This window comes from Tamandua tetradactyla, chromosome 11 (genome assembly GCF_023851605.1).
Source record: "Tamandua tetradactyla isolate mTamTet1 chromosome 11, mTamTet1.pri, whole genome shotgun sequence".
Lineage (NCBI taxonomy): Eukaryota > Metazoa > Chordata > Mammalia > Pilosa > Myrmecophagidae > Tamandua > Tamandua tetradactyla.
Genome location: NC_135337.1, coordinates 94,209,639 through 94,232,664, shown reverse-complemented (window position 1 = coordinate 94,232,664; position 23,026 = coordinate 94,209,639). Strand labels below are relative to the sequence as shown.

Below are 23,026 nucleotides of genomic sequence, written 5' to 3'. Positions count from 1 at the left end.
TCTTTTGCCAATCCCTGTTCTACAACACCTCTGGATAAAACCCAGGGTGGAATTAAAAATGAAGGCATGTACCATCTTAGCCCAGAGCCCTGCACAGAGTGGACTTTCGGTCCAGCCAAGCTGCTTTTGGGGTCTTCGTTGTTATTAGTGCTATGGGGCCGATATCTCTGCCTTTAGAGTGGGCTCCGGGCCCACTACGGAGACCCCGTCTGTCTGCAGCTTTGGAGGGGCCTCTGCGTGGGAAGGAAGCAGGAGTGGATTCATCACGGGGTTCCCCAGCCTCAGCCACCTCCCGGAACAGATGACGTGGTGCCTGCGTGTGTGGGCGTGTGCATTCTAGAGTCCAACCCCAGACCATCCCCTACATCCTCAGTCATCCTTTCATTCCCTCAGCCACCCCTCCCGGCCTCCCCCTTGGTACCCGAGCCTGTACTGGGCACATCAGGACACCCCCAAAAGGACTCAGCTTCTCCCTCCTAGTCTGGGGGAGACAGAGCCAGACAGAGATAACCCCAGTCCCTCAAGGACAGGCCAGGGAGTTGGGATGGGGAAATGGGGAGCAGGGGGTAATCAGGGAGGCTTCCTGGGGGAGGTGTCATGGCCCAGAAAGCCATAAGCCCCAACAGTCTCTAAGGGAAATGTCCCCACATCCATGTCCTGCCCCTAGTTCCATCTCAACCCAACCTCTGCCCCCAACTCCAAGCTCTTTAAAAGGGAACCAGAGTCTCCCATGTGGGCCCAGGAATTCTCAGGTGTGACGTGGCTCTTCAGCCAGCCCGCAAACATCTCCCCAACCCGAAGGATCAGAATTACCCTAACCCTGATTGCAATACCAGTGGTCGGTGAAAGGGAGGGGTAAGGGGCATGGGATGTATAAGTGTTTTCTTTTTTATTTTTATTTCTTTTTCTAGAGCGATGCAAATGCCAAGAAAATGAACGTACTGATGAATATACAACCAAGTGGTGAAATTGTGAGCCATTGATTGTACACTAGGGATGTGTTTGAAGATTTCTCAATAAAACCATTATTAAAAATCCAATCAATGATATTTTTCGAAAGGGAAATAAAGAACTGATGATCTCAAAAGAAAAACAAAACAAAACCACCCTGACCGTAAAGTTAGCCTCAGCAAGAGTCTTAAAAGTCCCCTAGGGAAACAGAGTCACAACACAGCAGACTTGGAATCCCAGCCTCGTTCTCCACTAGGTCCTCGTTGTATGACTCGGCAAGTTATGCAACCCCTCTGAGCTCTGCCTCCTGCTGGGTGAAGATAAACTGATGGTTGAATCAGCCCCCGAGGAGGGTTTCCCACAGCCCCAGTGGGCACGAGGGAGCGGGGTTCACGGTGTGCAATCAAGGTCATTTCCAGACCAAGCCAAGGTCATTTCCAGACCAAGCCGACTCCGGGCGGGGCTCTGATGGGACAGCCATCCCTCAGCATGCCGGTTGGGGGGCTCTACTTTGCTGGGCCCAGGGCTGGGACTAGGCAAGGCGAGTGAGATGCCAAGACAGGATGAAATTCTCGAATTTCCCTTTCTCTTCGGGTTTCACTGCGTCTCGGCACAGCGCTGTCCCTGATCCTGCCTTGATTTAAAATGTTGATCGTTTATTCTTCGTGGATTGTTTGCATTAATTCTTTTCTTTCCTCTCTCTTTCTTTGTGAAATTTCCACAGTCAAATGCACGATTCTCAATGAGGCCTTTCCTTTTTTTTGCGTGGGCAGGCACTGGAAATCAAACCCGGGTCTCCAACTCTTCATTTTGATGGTAGCCACATACACACAGCATGGTCATTCCCATTTTTAACCACTTTCAACTTTACATTTCGGTGGTGTGTCCCCGTCATCACCACATGGGCATTCATTTGGTTTTTCAAAACATTGCATCAAAACTCGGTCATCTTCACGTGTGACGTTTTCGGAGCTGCCTTGAATTTTGCATCCAAGACGAGGGCCCTGCTTCCCTCACCCGCAATCCCAAGCGTGATTCCGAGTCTGCGGGAGCCCAGGCGCAGAGTGGAATGCTCCTATCAGCCCTGAACCGTGGCCCCCGCTCATCCCCTCCCTCCCTGAGGCCCCGCTGGGTCCCCGAAGACAGGGCACCCTGTGCCCTGGGGAATCCCAGGGCCCGCCCCATGCTTAATCCCCAGCCTGGTGGGTCTCCTGGAAACTCCCTGGGCTGGTTTCCCGGTGGGAGGCCCTGAGTTGAGCAACTCACAGCACAGCCCAGGCCATCCAACCTGATGCTAGAATAAAGGCGGGTGAGCTCCTCTGTAGACTTGGCTGCTGGCAGTGGGGAGAGAGGAAGGGCCCCAGGTGAACCCAGAAGCGGGTCCCTCTCCCTGTCCTCAGCCTCCCTCTCTGGGCTTGATGACAGGGCCTGAAACGGGCTGAACTCAACATCCCCCCGGTCCCCGTGGAGCAAATTCTCAGTGCTGGGGCCCTGCTCCCCTCCTCTGCCCAAGACTGTAGAGCTGGTAGCAAGGGACCCAGGAGGAGGTGCCAAGCCCAGGACCTCTCCTTCTCTCCCTATCCCCAGCACAGCGGGTCTTAAAGATCGGGCGGGGTTCCTGAGAGTCCCCTGTGGTGGTCACCAGCAGTCACTGAGTTGTCACCGGAAGGAGGGGTGGGATTTGCCAGATTGGCCTCAGTCTACCTCTCCTGGGAATGGGCAGAGTTGGCTGCAGTGTGAACCATCTGGTCTCCAGGCTCCTCTGGGACGGGACTGGTTTAGTGACCCTTGGTCTTGGACTGGGAGGGGCAGGTTAGGATGGGGCAGCCCCCGGGACCCAGATTGTCCTTGACCCAGGGCACTTTGCCCACCCCCACCCCACCCCCACCATGCTCTGCCTCCCGCCCACAGCCGTGCAAGGGGCAGCCTGCCAACCACCACTGGACTTTGACTGTGGCCGTCCAGCACCATTGCCTGTGTCCTTCCAGCTCCGCTGACATCGTCCGGATCTGCTCCCTGGATGCTGGAACCGCATAATGACTGCCCGCAGTATTCTTTGGATCCTACTCGGATTCCTACTGTGGCTGGAGCCAGGGACAGGTGAGTCAACGGGCAGGGGCCTGGGGCCTGGACTCGGGGTTCTGCAGGAATGTACTGGGCAGGATGAAGCTGGAGACCCCAGGGAGTCCCACCCCTGGGCCCAGTTGTCAAGGAATCTCCAGTTCACAGTCACAGACACTTCCCACCCCATAAGGTCAGGGCAGAGGTGGAGGGACCTGGGGCCAGGACGCAAAGCTCGGAAGGCTCCCTGGAGGAGGTGACGTAGAGGGAGGACAGGAAGAAGGAGAAATCTGCTTGATGGAGAAGCAAGAAAGGGAGTCTCAGGCAGAAAGAAGAACAGTTACAGAGGAACGGCAAGGACACGTGTGGACTGGAAACTCAGACTCTAGGAAGGAGAGTGAGTGTAGGTATCCAGACTTCCTGGGCAATGCCTCTTCCTGGCTGAATGACCTTAGGCAGGTAACTTAACCGCTCTGTGCTTCAAGTGTCATCTCTGTAAAGGGGAGCTAAAAGAACCCATGTAAATGAGCTCAGTTTCATAAATGGTGCAGCTGGCACAGGTTTAATAAATACTCTCTAGGAGTCAACAGCTCAGCGCCGACTGCCAACTCGGGGCTCAGCCCTTCTGCGTTCCAGGTTCAGCTGCTCCCCCCTGACAAGGACTGTTGGTCTTTCCCAGAGGGACTCAGACCTCCCCGCCACTGGCCTCAGTCACCTCCGCCACTCTCCTCCACCACTCTCCTCCACCCAGTCTCCCCTTCGCTGCTCTAGCTGTGCCCCCGACCGCTCTCCACATGGCAGTGAAGGAAGAAATGCCCACTGGGCCGTGTTCCTCTCCTTCTCATAAACCCGCCATGACCCTCAGTGTTCCCAGGTGGTCCGGGCTCCTTTATCCAGGACAACCTGTTGTCTGTGTGCCTCAGTTACCTCAACTACACAAGGACAGTGGTGGGGGGTCCCAAGGTTGTCACACACTAGAGATGGAGAGCTGGGGGCACTGAGGAGGTGTGGAACTGGGGGCCTGGGGGCACTGAGGAGGTGTGGAACTGGGGTCCAGGGGCACTGAGGAGGTGTGGAACTGGGGGCCTGGGGGCATTGAGGAGGTGTGGAACTGGGGGCCTGGGGGCACTGAGGAGGTGTGGAACTGGGGTCTGGGGGCATTGAGGAGGTGTGGAACTGGGGGCCTGGGGGCATTGAGGAGGTGTGGAACTGGGGTCTGGGGGCACTGAGGAGGTGTGGAACTGGGGTCCGGGGGCATTGAGGAGGTGTGGAACTGGGGCCTGGGGGCACTGAGGAGGTGTGGAACTGGGGGCCTGGGGGCATTGAGGAGGTGTGGAACTGGGGTCTGGGGGCACTGAGGAGGTGTGGAACTGGGGTCTGGGGACACTGAGGAGGTGTGGAACTGGGGTCTGGGGGCATTGAGGAGGTGTGGAACTGGGGGCCTGGGGGCATTGAGGAGGTGTGGAACTGGGGGCCTGGGGGCATTGAGGAGGTGTGGAACTGGGGGCCTGGGGGCACTGAGGAGGTGTGGAACTGGGGTCTGGGGACACTGAGGAGGTGTGGAACTGGGGTCTGGGGGCATTGAGGAGGTGTGGAACTGGGGGCCTGGGGGCATTGAGGAGGTGTGGAACTGGGGTCCGGGGGCATTGAGGAGGTGTGGAACTGGGGCCTGGGGGCACTGAGGAGGTGTGGAACTGGGGTCCGGGGGCACTGAGGAGGTGTGGAACTGGGGTCCGGGGGCACTGAGGAGGTGTGGAACTGGGGTCCGGGGGCATTGAGGAGGTGTGGAACTGGGGTCCGGGGGCACTGAGGAGGTGTGGAACTGGGGTCCGGGGGCACTGAGGAGGTGTGGAACTGGGGTCCGGGGGCATTGAGGAGGTGTGGAACTGGGGTCCGGGGGCATTGAGGAGGTGTGGAACTGGGGTCCGGGGGCATTGAGGAGGTATGGAACTGGGGTCTGGGGGCACTGAGGAGGTGTGGAACTGGGGTCCGGGGGCATTGAGGAGGTGTGGAACTGGGGTCCGGGGGCATTGAGGAGGTGTGGAACTGGGGCCTGGGGGCACTGAGGAGGTGTGGAACTGGGGTCCGGGGGCACTGAGGAGGTGTGGAACTGGGGTCCGGGGGCACTGAGGAGGTGTGGAACTGGGGTCCGGGGGCATTGAGGAGGTGTGGAACTGGGGTCCGGGGGCATTGAGGAGGTGTGGAACTGGGGTCCGGGGGCATTGAGGAGGTATGGAACTGGGGTCTGGGGGCACTGAGGAGGTGTGGAACTGGGGTCCGGGGGCATTGAGGAGGTGTGGAACTGGGGTCCGGGGGCATTGAGGAGGTGTGGAACTGGGGTCTGGGGGCACTGAGGAGGTGTGGAACTGGGGTCCGGGGGCATTGAGGAGGTGTGGAACTGGGGGCCTGGGGGCATTGAGGAGGTGTGGAACTGGGGTCCGGGGGCATTGAGGAGGTGTGGAACTGGGGTCTGGGGGCACTGAGGAGGTGTGGAACTGGGGTCCGGGGGCATTGAGGAGGTGTGGAACTGGGGTCCGGGGGCATTGAGGAGGTGTGGAACTGGGGGCCTGGGGGCACTGAGGAGGTGTGGAACTGGGGGCCTGGGGGCATTGAGGAGGTGTGGAACTGGGGGCCTGGGGGCACTGAGGAGGTGTGGAACTGGGGTCCGGGGGCATTGAGGAGGTGTGGAACTGGGGGCCTGGGGGCACTGAGGAGGTGTGGAACTGGGGGCCTGGGGGCATTGAGGAGGTGTGGAACTGGGGGCCTGGGGGCATTGAGGAGGTGTGGAACTGGGCGCCTGGGGGCACTGAGGAGGTGTGGAACTGGGGGCCTGGGGGCATTGAGGAGGTATGGAACTGGGGGCCTGGGGGCATTGAGGAGGTGTGGAACTGGGGTCCGGGGGCACTGAGGAGGTGTGGAACTGGGGTCCGGGGACACTGAGGAGGTGTGGAACTGGGGTGGGGGTTCTATTAGAGGAGGAAGGGCAGGGCCTCTGGGCTGACCCCTCCCCTGCCCCTGCAGCCTCCCTGCCTCTGCTGATGGACTCCTTCATTCAGGCCCTGGCTGAGCTCGAGCAGAAGGCACTGGGGACCAAGGCCAGCCATCCCTCAGTATGGCTGCTGTCAGCCTCAGACTCTGGACCCCATGACACCCTCCATGGCTTCCTGCTGGAGGCGCAGAGCCCCAAGGCTGCCGAGTTGGATGCTCGAGCCCTGAGCCCTGAGCTGCAAGGCCTAGTGGAGGAAGTGGCCCGACATGGCGTACGGGGTGGGCGGGAATACGGGGTGGTGCTGGCACCCGATGGCTCAACCGTGGCGGTGGCGCCTCTGATGGCAGGGCTGCAGGCCGGGCTGCAGGGGCGCCAGGTGGTCAACTTCCCCTTGGAGAGCTCGAGCCCCCCTGGGGATGCCGGCGCCGCCTCGCCAGATGCCAAAGTCAAGGCCCCAACTAGCTTGGACAGCCTCCTGGCAGTCACCCTGGCCAAAGACCTAGGCCTGGCCTTCCTGCATAGCCCTCCAGGACTGGGAGGTGAGGGCTGCTGGGACCAGCTGTCCGCACCCCGGATCTTCACCCTCCTGGACCCCAACTCATCCACTCTCACCACGGCCTTCCTCAATGGTGCCTTGGATGGGGGGCTCCTTGGAGACTATGTAAGCCGGAACCCCGAGCCCCGGATGCTCCTCAGCCACCTACTGAGCCAGTACTACGGAGCCGGGGTGACTGCAGAGCCGGAGCTCCGCAGCAACTTCCGACGGCAGAACGGGGCTGCCCTGACCTTGGCCATCAACCTGACCCAGCAAGTGTGGGGCGCCCTCACCCTGCTACAGAGGCTGGAGCCAACGCACCCCCAGCTGCAGGGCCTGAGCCAAGAACAGCTGGCCGAGGTGGCCACCAATGCCAGCAAGGAGTTCACCGAGGCCTTCCTGGGTGAGAAGGACTCCCACTTCTGTCCCTCCCCCCTCGCAGATACAAACACACCCATCTGCATGCTCTCAGGGGCATCTGGGACCCGGAAAACTCCAAGGAGGCAGTTAGGGCTCTACCTGGGATGGAGTAGGGGGAAGAGGGAGTCAGGGCAGCTGCACAGGTAGGATATTGCTGGAGTTGGGTATTGAAAGATGAATAGGAGTTCACACACACACAAATTGAGGAAGAAAGCATTCCCAGTGATGGACTCAGCATATGCAAAGGACAGAGATGTGAGAGTCAAAAGGTTGTGGTTAAGAAGAGATGGAGCTTACTTGGGTTCTCACCTGCCATGCCAGAGACCTTCACGTCTCTGAACCTCACTTTATTCAGTGATATGAGGGTAAATCATCACTATCTCTTGCAGTTATTGGGTGCTTTAATGAGATGAAGTCCGGAAAGCCTGGCACATAATTAGGATTCAATATACCCAGACTAGGGTCAGGCCTAGGGGTGAGACAGGGTGACCTGGGATAAAGAGTGAAAATCCAGACTTTATCTTGAAAGAGATAGGAGTAATAGACATGTTCGATTTAGTTAAGTTAGATTCCAGGGGAGACCAGGGGGTGAGACTGGATACCCCCCTAAACCTGAGAGGAGGCTGGAGAGAGGGTCTAAATGTGTGCTGTAGTTGGGGTGCAAGGGCTGGACGAGGGAAAGCATGGTGACCCCAACCCTCGGCCCCCCTTCCCCGCAGGGTGCCCGGCTATCCACCCGCGCTGTCGCTGGGGGGCGAGGCCGTACCGGGGCAGCCCGACTCCGCTGCGCCTGCCGCTGGGCTTCTTGTACGTGCATCACACCTACGTGCCCGCGCAGCCCTGCACCGAGTTTGCGCGCTGCGCGGCCAACATGCGCTCCATGCAGCGCTTCCACCAGGACACGCAAGGCTGGGACGACATCGGCTACAGGTGGGCGGGGCCTGGGGGCGAGGCCTTTGGGAGGTAGAACCTGGGTAGGGCGGGGCTTGGATGGAGCCAGAGGCTAAGACGCTTGGGTGGGCGGGGCTCTACCCCAAGAGGCGGGACCTGTGGTAGAATCTGGGGTGGAGCAGTCCTGGGGCGTGGCTCTGAACTGGGCAGAATTGAGACAAGGAGGGGGAGGGCAGAAAGAGGGCGTGGTCAGTGCTTAGGGGCGGAGGCAGAGAGAAAGGGGCTGTTTCTGGCGTAGGTACTTGGTGCGGACCTGGCCCCTGCAGAGCCAGAGTTTGGGAAGGAAGTTGGGGCGGGGGTGGTCCTCGGCATAGAAAGGCGAGGCCTTGGAGTGGGGGTGGGAGGTCCCCTCACGCCGCAGGGTGCCTTCTGCGCCCTCCCCTCTGCAGCTTCGTGGTGGGCTCCGACGGCTATGTGTACGAGGGCCGCGGCTGGCACTGGGTGGGCGCGCACACGCGCGGCCACAACTCCTGCGGCTTCGGCGTGGCCTTCGTGGGCAACTACACCGCGGAGCTGCCCAACGAGGCCGCGCTGCGCACGGTGCGCGAGGAGCTCCCGCGCTGCGCCCTGCGCGCCGGCCTCCTGCAGCCCGACTACTCGGTGCTCGGCCACCGCCAGCTCGTGCTCACCGACTGCCCCGGCGACGCGCTCTTCCACCTGCTGCGCACCTGGCCGCACTTCACCGCCGTGAGTCCGCAGCCCCAGCCAAGCGCCCTGAACCCCTTCCGGCCCTGCTACTCGGGCCACCTGGGCACCAGGCTCCCGTTAGTCTGCAGGCAACTCCCTCTGCCCCACCCCACTCCACCCCCGTCCCCTACCCAAAGGCGTTTTGGCCACCCAACCCTTGCCTAGTCCCAGAACCTTGACCCTGAAAGCCCTTTGCCTGCCCAATCCTAACCCTGTACAGCTAATCGTCTGTCCACACATTCTCAGCTTCCAGGATCCTTGCTGAGCCCCTGACCCCGGATGACAGCTCTTATGCTTGGGGCAGCCCAGGCCCAGTCTGCACAATCTCATGCTCCATGCACACTGTCTGTCTGTTCCATGAAGCTAGAGATCTGTTCTCCCTGGCCTGCAATTTGCATCATAACCTCTCACTTTGGGCCCCGTCCCATCCCACCCTCCACCCCCAGCCAATTTCCCACCCTGAAGAGGGCATACCCACCCTCACCTGCCCAGCCTCACACACCCCCTTGTCTTTTCAAGAATGTGAAGCCAAGAACTGCCAGGAGGGCCTCTCGGCGATCCAGGAGGGAGCCACCCTTAATCCCACCAGCCGCAGACCTCCAATAAAGAGACCATGGAAGGAAACCTCTGTGCCTGTGTCATTTGCATCTCTGGGTCCCCCCCAGAAGTAGACCCTAACACAAGGATCATGGTACAAAGAGTTTATTAGGGGGCGGGCAACAATGGCTCAGTGGCAGAGTTCTCACCTGCCATGCCAGAGACCTGGGTTTGATTCCCGGAGACTGCCCATGATAAAAAAAAAAAAAACAAGAGTTTATTAGGGAGGCGATCCCGGGGAACAGCAGGTGAGGAATGAGGAAGGGAGACTGGGAAGGGAAGGCATGGGTTATCAAGCAAGTCCCCACCATGGGCAACTGGAGTTTTCAGTCCTGCTGGGGACCTCCAACAGACGGGGTAGAACACCTAGGAATTGTCCCACCAGATGGAGAGGGGCTGTGGGACTGACCTGCAGGCTGCCATTGGTCGCTGTCAAGGAGGTGTGGATTTGCTGGTGCTTTGGGGCTGCTTAAAGCATGGGCAGCCTGCATTCCAGCTACCAGACGAAGGCAAAACCACTGGTTCTGGGAGTTGGGAGAGGGGCTAGTGTGTAGTGAAGTAGTACAGCCTGGGGGCACATAGGAGCCCCAAGAGGCTCTACACGTGTGCATGCTAGGTGGCCTCGCTGGAGCAGAATGCAATGGGTGCTTCTAATGTGTGTGTACCTGCCTGCTCTCTGACTGCTCCAGGACAAAGATCTTTGGTCCTCGGTACAGACTCCGTGCTCCTCAGGATGCACTGTGGAATGTGCAGTGCCCATTGCAAAACGGAAATCTGGGGCTACTGGTTCAAAAATTATGATTCTCAAGAAGGCAACAGCAGAGCCATAATGCAAGTGTGGGCTCTTTGGAGCGTGGCACCCTGAGCCTGAACAGTTCACACAGCGGTGAGGCTGGCCGTGTCCCTCCCCCAACCCCACCCATTCTGATCATCCCTGTCTGTGCATACATTGTGTCCTCTACCTGGAGCGCACCTCCTATGGCCAGCTCCTTCCCATACTTTAGGTTGCAAATGTTACCTCCTCAGGGAAGCCCTCTCTGATTTTTTCCAGCACAAAGAGCATCACTTCTGCTCCAGCCTTTACTCCAGTCTGTTTCTATCTCACCAGTTGGAAATGCCCTGCGTTTGCATTCAGGATCTGTCTCTCTCCCTGGACTGTGAGCCTCAGGAGGGGAGAAGTCATATCTGTTTGGTTCCTCCTTTGCTTCTCTAGCACCAAGCACAGAGTAGGCTCAGGAAGCACTTGTCAAATAAATGGAGGCTCACACCATGAACGTTCTGAAACTGATATTATATCCTGTTGTATAAATAAGGAAACCGAGGCTCAGAGAGGGGAAGTGACATGTCTGAGGTCATAAAGAAAGGGGGCCGACTGGCACTCAAACCCACACCTGTCCAGCCGCTGGACCAGAATCGTTCATTCTCATGCTGACTCATTTATTTCTCAGAATCGCATTTGCCTACTTCTGTTTTTCAAGTAAACAGTCATCGAGGTATAAGAGACACAGAAAAAATATACAAGCGTACAGCTCAAGGAATTTTCACAACAAAACACACCCATGTAGCCGGCCCCCAGCTGAAGAAATAGAATGATTTAAATTTATGTTACATGCATTTAACCTTGATGAACAGAAAAAAGAAATAGAACATAACCAGTTCCTAGAATTGCCCCTCATGCTGCCTCCCTAATCATTATCCCTTCAAAGGAAGCCACTCCCCACCCCCACCCCCGAATTGTAATCTGTAGTTTTGCCTGCTGTTGAACTTTAAATAAATGAAACCATGCAGTTTGTAATCTTCATTTCTGGCTTTTCTTCCCCCTATTTTCAACCAAGTTCAATTATGCAGCAGTTTGTTCCTTCTCCTGGCTGTATAGTATTCCATTACAGTAGAGACCACAGTGCATCCATTCTACTGTACATGGATTCTTGCATGATTCCCAGTTTGGAGCTATTACAAAGTATGCCAGTAGGCATTTCTGTTGAGTGTATACCTAGCAGTGGGATTGCTGGGTCACACAAGATGTGCGTGCCCAATTTTAGTAGATTATGCCTAACAGCTTCCAAAATGGGTGATTCAATCTACACTCCACTGAGCCGTGGACGAAAATTCCAGGTGCTCCATCTTCTGGCCAGCATCTGGTCAGCATGTGCCCACTCTGCAGAGGAGGCAACTGGGGCCACCTTTGGAGGGGTTCCGGGTGCTTCTAGCCAGCAGCCTGCGCTGCCACCTCCTCTCCCCTCCGCATCCTGCCCTCCCAGCTGGCTATGGGGTGGGACAGACAGGGTCACGTGGATTGGGGTTCAGTGGGAGGAAGCCAGGCAGGGTGCAGACGCCGCTGATTGCGGAGCTGGTCAGGAAATCCAGGTAAGGGAGCACTTGTGGGGAGGGAGTGCCCGCATCCCCTAAGGGGTGTCCCTGGAGGGAGAGCTGAGTCGGGAGGGGGCCAAGATGAGGGCGACATGTGGGCAGATGCCAGGTAGAAACGGCACCCACTCGTTCCCCAACAGAACTCTCATCATGAACCCACCATCGCCCAGCCGGACCTCCCAACCCCAGCCCACGGCCCCATCCTCCCTGAGCTCCTACCGCTGGCACACGGGGGGCAGCGGAGAGAAGGGGGCTGGAGGGTTCCGCTGGAGCCGCTTCACCGGCTGGGGCAGGGCTCTGAGCCACCCGGAACCCACGGTCAGCAGCCAGCCGGCCCCACGCTCGCTGTTCCGCCGCGTCCTCTCCGCACCCCCCAAGGAGCAGTGGACCAACCGCCTCCGGCTATCCAAAACCCTCTGGGGGAAGCATAAAAGCCCACTGCTGGAGCCGGAACCTGAGCCGGAGGCCCCAGGTACACAGCTACCCCGCCCCGGGCTCAGCTCTGGCCGGATGCTGGGGTTCTGTCTGCCTCCGGAGCATCAGTGCTACAGACACAGGAAGTTGTGGGGAGCGCAAAAGCTCGTCAGGAAATGGCTGGGGCCCAGCTGCCCTCTTCCCTCTTTTCACCTAATCCGGGCATGGGGGGCAGGGGGGTGCTGGAGGGAGAGAGGCTCTAGGGAGTGGCCAGGGAGCTATGAGCTTGGGGCCCTAGGCTGGGTAAAGGAGAGGGAATAGACCCACAGTGGTAACTGTCCAGATGCCAAATAGCTCTCGGCCCTGACAGGTCTCTCCTACTCAATGACCCAGGCTAAGTCTATCCTGCCTGGATATCCATCTCAGAGGCTTCCTGCTCTCTTGTCCTCCAGCCTCCATGTTTTAGTTTCTTCCCCTCCTTGAGCCTCAGGTTACCCATCAGTTAAAAGTGAACTCTGCTTTGAAGGGTATGTTATTTAATTCATTCCTATGCATTCATTCATTCAAGGAGAAGTTCATTGAACATCTACTGTGGACCAGGCCCTGATGCGGGTCCTGGGGACGTGGCAGGGAACAAGACAGATGAGGCTCCCTGAGCTGCTCTGAGGAGTTGACAGTGTAGTGAGGACAACAGAGAATAAACAAGTAAACAAGACAATGATAGAAAGTGAAAAAGTCCTTGACTAGAGAGATCAAGGAGGGTAAGGAAAGTCTTTAGGATTAGAACCCATGGATGTACCACGAACAAGGGCCCGTGTATTTTAAGCAGCCAATCAATCTGTAGGAGTTAGCATTTTTTGCCATTTGGTAGTAAAACAAGAGGCAAGACAAGTGATCTACAAGGGTCTGTTCAGCCCTTTAATTTTCTAATTCTCACCCTTCATATTTTCCATTTTGCAGAGATTTCTCTTCAACCTTTTCCAGGGTGTCAGGTATCACCTCCTCTGTAGGAGCCAGAGAGAGCTCTCTAATAAGCAGACTTGCTCCTCCCACTGTTCACACACCTACCATGGCTCCCCACTGTCCCCCAGGATTACAACTCTAGCTCTTCAATCTCTGCCAGCACCAATCTCCCCCCAGACCCTCCCCTCCAGCCTCTGAACAGTTCCCTGTATCCTCCTGGGAGCTTCACCACTTCCCATCCTCTGCTCAAGCTATTCCTGCCACCTTTTCTGTTTGTCCAAATACAACCTGCTGTTCGAGAACCAGTGCAAACTCACTCCCTGACCCTTTGCTCCATCAATTCCCATTACCCTGAATTTTTCTGCTCCTTTCTCACAACTTTAAATATCTCCTGACTTAGATGAGTTACTTACGTCAGGGGCCCAGGCTGCTGGCTTGTGTTTTAACCTCTCAGACCTACCCACTATCTTGGTTAGGAGACACAATATTGCACCTGAAGCCAGGATCAACTACTTATGAGCTGTGTGACTCTGGGCAAGTCACTCAACTTCTCTGGGCCTCGGTTACCTCCTCAGTAAAATGAAGGTTAAAACAGCCCTTCCTTTGAAGGACGGCTGGAGGATCTGATGAAAGAAGGCATGGGCACAGAGTAGTTGGGCAGTGTCCACTCCCTGTGGTCAGTGGGGACAGGGCCTGAGAGGAAAGGGCTCCCAGTTTCCCCAGTACCTCCTCCTCTGCCCAGCACCAGAGCCGGAACCAGAGCCCCCTGCCCCACAAATCCCCGAAGCCCCCGCACCTGATGTGCCTGTCTGGGACATTGGGGGCTTCGCCCTGCTCGACGGGAGGCTGGTATTGCTCGGAGGTGATGAGGAGGTGAGGCGGGGCACCTAGGCAAGGGAGGAGGGGTAAGGAAAGGGGGCGGGTCAGTGGCTGGGGTGGGAGGGAGGGTAATGGAAAGCTCTCTGTCCCTCCCTGTCTGCCTGTCTGCCTCCCCTCTCTGACTGTCACCTCCAATGGAGGAGCAGGGCCCTCGCCGGCCCCGGGTAGGGAGTGCCAGTTCTGAGGGCAGTATCCAGGTAGCCATAGGAAACCTCAGGGAGCCAGGTAAGCATGAGGGTGGGAGGGGGCTGGGGCATATGGGAGCCTCTCAAGGGGGCAGAATCCAAGACGATGCCAATCTCCCACTCCTGGCCACCTGCAGATCGGACCCCTGGAAGGACCGAAGCAGAGGTGGCTGGTCCCAACCAAGTCCACAACGTTCGGGTAAGGCAGCCAGTGGGGGGTGGGGGGGGGGGCAGAACAAAGACTCCCGGACCCTCAGAGCTGAAAGGGGACTCTTACTCTGTGATCTTGGGCAGGTCATGGAGTTAATAAGAGAACCTCCCTCTCAGGGCTCTTTTAAGAACTCAGTGGAGAATGCAAGAAAGTATCTAATAAATGCTTCAGAAATGGGAGCTGTTGGTTGTCCTTATTACTCCTGTTAATACAGCCTGAGCTTGTGGTCCTCTGAGACCAGCAGATCCTATGGAAACCCTTGAGGGAAGGAGGGAGCATGGGCTTCTGCCGCTGCTGTGCTGATATCCCCTTCTCCACAGGGGCTGCTCAAGAGGCTGAAAGAGAAGAAAAAAGCCAGGTCAGAGGTGGGAGCCAATACCCTCCGAGATGGGTAAGGGTCTCTAATGCATTGCCCTCTCCCCCTCCTCTGACTGCCTTTCCTTCTGACCTTCACCCAAAGCCTCCTGCTGCCACTGAGAGATTCTAGCATGGACCCATTCTTCAGTTGAGCAGCGGGGGGCAGAGTCTGACCTGATCACTCTAAAACAGAAGTTAAATCAACTCTCTAGCCTGGAAGTGTCAGGGAAGGCTTCCCTGAAGAAGTGACCCTTGACCTGATATATGAAAGCCGAGTGGAAGTTAAGCAAGCCAAGAGCGATGGGGAAAGCTTTCCAATCAGCAGGAACAGCAAGTGCAAAGGCCCTGAGGCAGGGAGGGACCTTCACATGTTCAAGGGACAGAAAGAAGGCCAGTGTGTATGTGGAGTTCAGAAAGTGAGGGATTAGGTAGGAGGAGATGAGTTCAAAAGGTGACGGGGCTGGACTAGGCAAGGTCAGGTAGGTCACCACCCGGAGTCTGGGGTTTATCCTGGGAGCAGGAGCAGCCATGGGAGACTTGGAGGCAGGGGAAGGACAGAATCGAATTTCGGTTCAACTTCCTCCTGGCCTCTCTCCACCATTCAGGCTTGGGGGCGGGGGGTGGGGAGAATGACCTCCTCAGCCTTAGGCCCCTTATCAGCCCCCCCAGTGCCCTGGGCTCGCGGGAATCCCTGGCCACACTCTCCGAGCTGGACCTGGGCGCGGAGCGGGACGTGCGGGTCTGGCCGCTGCATCCCAGTCTGCTGGGGGAGCCTCACTGCTTCCAGGTCAGCGCGGGCAACCCCCCATCTCAGCAACAGCCCCGACCCTTTGGCTCGACTCCTGACCTCAGTCCCACCTGGGGGATCCCCTTGCCCAACAGGTGACGTGGGCGGGCGGAAGCCGCTGCTTCTCTTGCCGCTGCGCCGCGGAGAGAGACCGCTGGATCGAGGACCTCCGTCGTCACTTCCAGCCCAGCCAGGTAAGCCTCCCTCAGAAGCTGGACACGGGGGCCGCGCCCGCATCCCGGGCCCCGCCTCTCCTCCCTCCCCAAACCCGCCTGCGCCCTAACTACGCCCCTGAGGCCCGCCTGCCCCTCCGACCCAGTTCACCACAGCTCGGGGGGGCCAACCTCCCTCCTCTCCTTCTATTCCGCCCCAGCCCTATTCGCACCCAAAGACCCGCCCACCCCGCAGCCCCTACGCTGCCACGCCGCGGTTGCTTCTCCAGGCCCTGGAGCCGAGTCTCTCAGGGAGACCCCAAAAGAGCTGGGAGGCTGTCGCGGAGCCACGCTGGGACCCCGGTGGCCCCACCCTCTTCCCCCAACGGCCCCGCGATCTCCCTGGGGACCGGGCGCACCGGATTCGAGGCCCCCTCGGGGCTCCCTCGGGGCTCCCGCGGGACTCCGCGGGCGAGCGCGAACTCGTCCCCAAACACGCCCCCACCCCGGATCTCATCCCGTCCCCAGGACAACGCGGAGCGGGAAGAGACGTGGCTGAGCGTGTGGGTGCACGAGGCGAAGGGGCTGCCCCGGGCGGCGGCGGGGGCGCCAGGCGTGCGCGCCGAGCTCTGGCTGGACGGCGCGCTCCTGGCGCGCACGGCTCCACGGACCGGCCCGGGCCAGCTCTTCTGGGCCGAGCGCTTCCACTTCGAGGCGCTGCCGCCCGCGCGGCGCCTGTCGCTGCGGCTTCGCGGCGCGGGCGCGGGGGGACCGGCGCTGGGCCGCGTGACGCTGGCTCTGGAGGAGCTGGGCGCCCCCCGGGGGCCCGCCGCGGGCCTGGAGCGCTGGTTCCCGCTGCAGGGGTCTCCGGCGGGCGCGGCGCTGCGGGCGCGGGCCCGGGCTCGACGCCTGCGGGTGCAGCCGTCCGAGCGCTACAAGGAGCTGGCCGAGTTCCTCACCTTCCACTATGCGCGCCTCTGCGGGGCGCTGGAGCCGGGGCTGCCGGCGCAGGCCAAGGAGGAGCTGGCGGCCGCCATGGTGCGCGTGCTGCGGGCCACCGGCCGGGCGCAGGTGCGGCGCCGCGACGGCGGGGACCCGGGGGCTGGGGACCGGCTGGCTGCACGCTCCGGGCAGGGTTGAGGCGGCTGCGGGGGCTGGGGCCTGCGGTCCCGCGGCGAGGGGCAAGGCTTGAGCATCGCCTTGTGGGCGGGCAGTTTCCAGGGGCGGGGCCTGAGCCGAGCCTCAAGTGCCGGGCAGCTTCCAGGGGCGGGGCCTGAGTGACAGCTGCGAGAGGCGGGGTCTGCGCATCCACCTTAAAGGGCGGGGCAGCTCCGTGTGGAGGGTCGAGCATCAGTTAAGAACCCCAGCAGTGAGAGCCAGGCCTGAGTCCCAGCTGTTGGCGGAAGGCCGAGGGCCGTAAGTGCGTCCCCCTGACTCAGTCTGCGACCCAGACAAGCGTGACTCCCATCCTTGCTGCTCTGCCCAGGCGCTGGTGACAGACCTGGGCACGGCGGAGTTGGCACGCTGTGGGGGCCGCGAGGCGCTGCTGTTCCGGGAAAACACGCTGGCCACCAAGGCCATCGATGAGTACATGAAACTGGTGGCACAGGACTACCTTCAGGAGACCCTGGGTGAGCTGAGGGGCCCGTGTCGGAGGTGTCCTGGTTGCGCTCGGGGACCCCAGGGGAAATGTACGGATCCTTGGGTAACCCGGACTCTGGTGGTGTGGTCACTATTGCGGGGGGGGGGGGGGGGCGCTGGGATCCTGGGAAAGGGAACTGGGGACTCCCAGAGGTGGTAGGTGTCTCTGGGGTAAGTTGGTGGTAGATTTGGAGGGCTGGGTGTGGGGTTTGGGTGGTCAAGTGCCCTGGCCCCTGTCCGGCTGTGCTGGGCTGCAGGGCAGGTGGTGCGGTGTCTCTGTGCTGGTACCGAGGACTGTGAGGTGGACCCCAGCAAGTGTCCAGCCCCGGAGCTGCCCCAGCACCAGGCCAGGCTGCGAGCTCACTGCGAGGATGTCTTCCAGAACATCGTCCATTCTTATGAGTGAGAAGCAGGGCCCCAGCCCCCGAGCCCACCCCCACCCCTCCATGGCCGTGCTGACCCTGACCCCCGATCAGAGTTGCCAGATAAAATGCTGCATGCCCAGTTCAATGTGATACAATATTTGGGACATACGTGTACTAAAACACTACTCGTTGTTTATTAGAATTTCAAGTTTAAATGAAATTCCCACATTTTCATTTGCTAAATCTGGCAACCCTACTCCCAGTGCCATACCACCTGACCCCCAGTTAACGTGCCACCTCAATCCCATGTGACTTGACCCAAGGTGATGCCATACCTCCAATCCCATGTCCTCTGGCCTAAAATGATCCCGTACCCCCAAGAGCCATGCTAATTGATCACAGGAAACCTAGAACTGAAATCCCTTGACCTCTGGCCCTAAGTGAACCTGTATCCCTAATCCCATGCCACCTGGAGTGTGGATCTGAGATTTCTGGCTCTAAATAGCTTTGTACTCCCAGTCACATCCGCTACATACAGATCATGCGTTCTGGCACCCTGATCTCATGGCCACTTATAGCTACATCCCAAGCTCATGACCTCTGACCCCATGTGACCCTGTGCCCCTAACTCCAAGGTAATTGACCCCAGAGTTCTCCATTACTATACCATAAACCCTTACGCAAAAGAGAATCTATGACCCCCACTCTGGAACCCGACCTTATGACCTCAACCATACCTGGCCTTTTTGCCCATACCTTCCCCCACTGAGCAGCGCCTCTTCTGTTCCAGCTGGTTCCCAGCAGAGCTGGGCACCGTGTTCTCAGGCTGGCGGGAAGCATGCAAGGCTCGTGGCTCGGAGGTGCTGGGCCCACGGCTGGTGTGCGCCTCCCTCTTCCTGCGGCTCCTGTGTCCCGCCATCCTGGCGCCCAGCCTCTTTGGCCTGGCATTGGAGCACCCGGCACCCGGCCCAGCCCGCACCCTTACGTTAATCGCCAAGGTCATCCAGAACCTCGCTAACCGTGCCCCGTAGGTGCTGGGGCGACTGTGGGGAGGGACATGCTGGCAGAGCGTGGGTGCCAGCTGTCTGATCTGACCCCCCTGCCTGGCCCCCACCCAGGTTCGGGGAGAAGGAGGCCTACATGAGCTTCATGAACAGCTTTCTGGAGGATCATGGACCTGCCATGCAGTGCTTCCTGGACCAGGTGGCCAGGGTGGATGGGGACGTGGCACCTCAGGGTTACCATGGCAGCAGCGACCTGGCCCATCAGCTGGCTGTCCTGCATGCACAGCTCTGCACCATCTTTGCTGAGCTTGACCAGGTATGGCCTGCGTCCAGGGCCCAGGGCAGCAGTTGGGGAGGCAGCAAAGTGAGAGGAGCATCGGGCCCACAAAAGCCTGCTTGGCATCCTCCCTGACCACCTGGCCAGGTGACCCGCGACAGCCTGGAACCACTGCCCACTATCCTGCGCGCCATCGAGGAGGGCCGGCCTGTACCTGTGTCTGTGCCGATGCGTCTGCCTCCACCCCCGGTGCAGGTCTACTCCAGGTAATCTGGCCTGCCTGCACTCGGGGCCAGGTTCTAATGGGTGGGAGCGGGGACAGGGCCAAAGGTGGGTTACAGGTGGGGATTGAGTCATGTAAGAGGTCATAGAGAGGTTACACCTGGGATCAAAGAGAGAGTGACACTGTGGCCAGAGGCTGGGTTTCTGTTAGAACTTGAGGAAGGGATCAAATCCGGCATTAGAGTCGGGTTAGATGTTCAGATGCAGCCATCAGGGGTCAGGGTCAAGTTCATATTGGAAACTGAGGTCTGGCCCAGGGTCAGACGGGAGATTGCAAGTCAGAGCAAGGTCGTATAAGAGGTCATGGATGGGGTTAGACAGGAATCAGAGGTTAAAGAGAGGGTCCCGGGCAAGGGTGACCTTGTGTGAGAGGTTGGAGCTGAGGTTAGACAGGGGTCAAAGGTTAGACTAGGATCACACCAAGGGTCACAGAAAGGATGATAGTGTAGTCAGCAGTCAAAGACAGGGCCACACCGAGGTCAAAAGATGTTCCCCAGAGGGATAGGATCAAAGAGAAGTAAAAGGTCAGGGGTGGGGTCATTTCTTGTGGGAGATCCAGGTCGGGGTCAGCTCAAGGCCCAGTAGCGTCTGAGCGCGCCCCACCCCACCCCAGCTTCTCTGTAGGGGAGAAGCCTGGCTTCCTGGCCCCCCGAGACCTCCCCAAGCACACTCCACTCATCTCCAAGAGCCAGTCCCTGCGCAGCTTCCACGGGGCCGGTTGCTGGGCCCGGCCGCCGGCGGATGAGGAACGGCCCCCGCGGCGGTCGCGGCCAGTGCAGCGCACACAGAGCGTCCCCGCCCGCCGCCGCACGTCCACAGGGCCCCGACCGCGGCCCAAGAACTCTGTGCGCACCCGCCCCGCGCCCCGCTGCCGGCCCGGCGCCTCGGCCTCGCTGCCCCGGAAGCCGTCGGTGCCCTGGCAGCGCCACCTGGACCAGCCGCGGGACGGGGACCAGGCGCCGGGCACACACCGACCCGTGGGCAGGGTGAGGCCCGGCCCGGGTCCGCGCGAGGTGGGACGGGGAGGGGTGCGATGGGGACAGAACTCCCCAGGCAGGTCTGGGTTCACATACCCCGTTCCCCGTGTTGAGTGATCCCGGGTCGAGCCCTCCCCTCTCTCTGAGCCTCAGTTTCCCGCTCTGTACTGCGTTAGTAAGGCCCCCCATCCGGGCAGGGAGCGCCTGGGACAGAGAGGTCAGGGTCCCCCGGGCGGGGGTGGGGGAGAGGGGGCGGGACAGCGGGTCAGGATACGGCTGCCCCTTCCCCACAGCTGGCGGAGTTGCAGTGCGAGGTGGCCGCCCTGCGCGAGGAGCAGAAGACGCTGTCCGGCCTCGTGCAGTCGCTGGGCGCCCAGGTCCGGGTCTTGGTGGAGCAGCAGGAGCAGCTGCGGCGCGAGATGCGGTCCTTGGAGGCCCGGCTCCGGGCTGGGTAAGCCCCGCCCCCTCGGACAACCCCGCCCCCCAGGTTGGCCCCACTCCAATCAGATCTGGCGGGGGGCCGCCCCTTAGGGCTGATTGGTCCTTTCGGTCAGTCAAGCCCCGCCCTCAGTCAGCCCCGCCTCCAGGTGGGCTGGCCCAGGTCCCCTGCCGCCTAAGGCTGCAGGTCTTCTCGGGCCCCACCCCTCGGCCAGTCCCTCTGGCCAGGTTGGGCCAGGCCCTAGCTCTCATCAAGGAGCTCCCTGATCTGGGTCAAGACCCCGTCCAGGACTGGCCAAGCCCCGCCTCCAAGTGTTGTGATGGGACCCATCCCAGGATCTGGTCCTGCCCCTTCATCAGGTTTACGTAGGCCCTGCCCCCAGCCAGCACAAACCCCGCCTCCACCCTAAGCCCCGCCCCCTGGATGCTTGGCTCTCCGCCACCGAGCTGGAAGGTGGCCCCTCAGCCTCCGACACCCCACCCCCGACCCCGACCCCGACCCCCACAGGACTTCGGAGTCGGATCCAGAGCTCAGCCCTCCAAGCAGTGAGGGTCACAGGCTGAAGAATCTGGTGAGACCCCTGCCCCAGATGCAGGGCAGATCTGGGCGGTGAGGGAGCTGGGGGCCGGGCGCAGCCCTCCCCAGGCTCCTAGCCCACCACTACTGCTTCCCCAGGAACACCCCCTGGCTGAGATGGAGAATAGTCTGGTCCAGCGGAGGGAGGGGGTCCAGAGCCTCCAGCTTCGATCCAGGGCAGCAGGGTCCCGAAACCAGTCCCTGCCCCTCGAAGCACCCTGCGCCAATGGAGACACCACCTGAGCCGCCCACATCGCTCATGTGGTCTGGAAGCAGAGAGATGGCTGCCCTAGTGGGGTGTGGACACCCCTACTTCAACCCAATCAGCCTGGCACCATGAGGTTGCCCAGTAAAATCTTGATTTCAGTAAAAATCAGTGGTTTCTTTGCCCCTAGATGTTGCCAACCAGAAAGCAAGCCCCCTCTTCTGCTCTCCCAGATTCTGCTCTTATGGGGGTCTCAGGGACGGATGGGTCAATGAAAGCAGATCCTCCCCAGCTGAGTGCTCTTTAGGCCTCCATTCTCTCAGAGCCTCAGTTTTCTCATCTGTGAAATGGATCTGACATTCCCTTCAAGGGGGAGGACCCATAATTAAAAGTGTTCGACAAAACCTCTAGTTAAAAGTGTTCTGGGAAGTGCCCATTTCACTTGGAAGGGTCCTGGATGGGAGAATCTTCCTCAGCCTCCAAATCCTGAGCTAAGCAGGGACTCCAAGTTCCCTCATGGCAGAGAGGGCTTGGGCCTACCACATGAGGTGTCTGGGATGAGGAGGAAGGGAGGGGTGGGGTAGGTGTGGAAATGGTTGAGCTCTGCAGTGAATGTGTATGTAAATGAGTGGGGCGTTTGAATCATGGGTGGGGGGGTGGGTAGATGGGTGAGGGGTAGGGTGAGAGGACAATAGGTGGATAAATAGGTTAGCATTTCCTGGATGTTTTCTTGATGGGTGAGTGGTTGGATAGGTAAAGTTAAACCAGACGGGTATGTGTGCCTAGAAAAGATCATCCTCATAGTAGGAAATAAATATTTGAATTGAGTAAGTGGTTATATATATTCTACAGACATTGGTTGAGACTCTGAGCCAGGCGGTGGGGAAACAGTAATGAACCAGATCAAAAGGACTCCTGACCCCATAGGTTTACCCTCTAGTGGAGGAGGCAGGCAAATACACATGCAGCGGATGGATGGATGGATGGATTTATGGGTGTTTAGATGGAATGAAAGGATGGATGTAGGGATGGGTGCTTGGTTGTGTAGATAAATATGTGGTTGCTTGGGTGGTGGATGGGAGGTTGAGTGGGTATTTGTATGGATTCATAGATGGTTGGAAGGTTGGATGGATAGGAGCTGGCTGGATGGTTGGACAGGTGGATAGGTGGTTGATAGGAGAAGGTCTTGAGGCTTACTATATGTGCATGATGGGGTCTACCAGTAGGCTGTGATCCGGGGGGTTGGGTGGAGAAGGGGACCTCAGCATTGGGACCTAGGGAGCTAAAAGCATGAAGGTGCCGACATGCAGCATGGGAAAGGGGTAAGATGGGAGTGAAGTTGTGGTTGGAAGGTACCTGATTGGGGCCAGGGGACTGGAGGCTATGAATGACCCATGGGGGGAACTTCTCTGACCCACCCCACTCCCACTCCCCTGGTCTCCAAGCTGGCTTAGCATTGGAAGAACCAGTGGGGTGATGGAGAGTCACCAGGGTCAGGAGGACCAGGTTGTTGTCATAGTGACAGGGCCGCTCCCTGGACTGTCAGGCCGCGCAGGCCCTTTAAGGGTGACCGGCCAGGCCACTCCCAACATGGCGGCGTGCCCGCTGTTTCCCCCCCGCCCCCCGGGGCGGCGCAGGGGGGCGCCCCCGGACCTCCCCATCATGGCGGCGCGGCGGGGCTGTCGCGCTGAGGTCACGGCGGCGCGCCGGGGGGCGGGGCGGCGGGGGGAGCGATTTAAAGGGACAATGTC

The 23,026-nt window shown here is 59.4% G+C and overlaps 2 protein-coding genes across 2 annotated transcripts; both read left to right on the top strand.

Moving 5' to 3' along the window:
* Positions 1–2,872: 2,872 nt before the first annotated feature.
* Positions 2,873–9,222, top strand: PGLYRP2 (peptidoglycan recognition protein 2). The gene is made up of 5 exons (XM_077119628.1): positions 2,873–3,051; positions 6,034–6,939; positions 7,676–7,886; positions 8,297–8,594; positions 9,114–9,222. The coding sequence occupies exons 1-5, from the start codon at positions 2,988–2,990 to the stop codon at positions 9,198–9,200; spliced, it is 1,566 nt and encodes a 521-aa protein (XP_076975743.1). The 5' UTR covers positions 2,873–2,987; the 3' UTR covers positions 9,201–9,222.
* Positions 9,223–11,497: 2,275 nt separating this feature from the next.
* RASAL3 (RAS protein activator like 3) lies at positions 11,498–21,903 on the top strand. Its single transcript, XM_077121932.1, has 18 exons — positions 11,498–11,558; positions 11,702–12,033; positions 13,681–13,811; positions 13,964–14,042; positions 14,140–14,201; positions 14,534–14,604; positions 15,231–15,357; positions 15,453–15,551; positions 16,038–16,580; positions 16,996–17,140; positions 17,408–17,552; positions 18,306–18,542; positions 18,634–18,835; positions 18,944–19,062; positions 19,692–20,064; positions 20,349–20,506; positions 21,002–21,065; positions 21,170–21,903. The coding sequence occupies exons 2-18, from the start codon at positions 11,712–11,714 to the stop codon at positions 21,311–21,313; spliced, it is 3,021 nt and encodes a 1,006-aa protein (XP_076978047.1). The 5' UTR covers positions 11,498–11,558; positions 11,702–11,711; the 3' UTR covers positions 21,314–21,903.
* Positions 21,904–23,026: the final 1,123 nt, after the last annotated feature.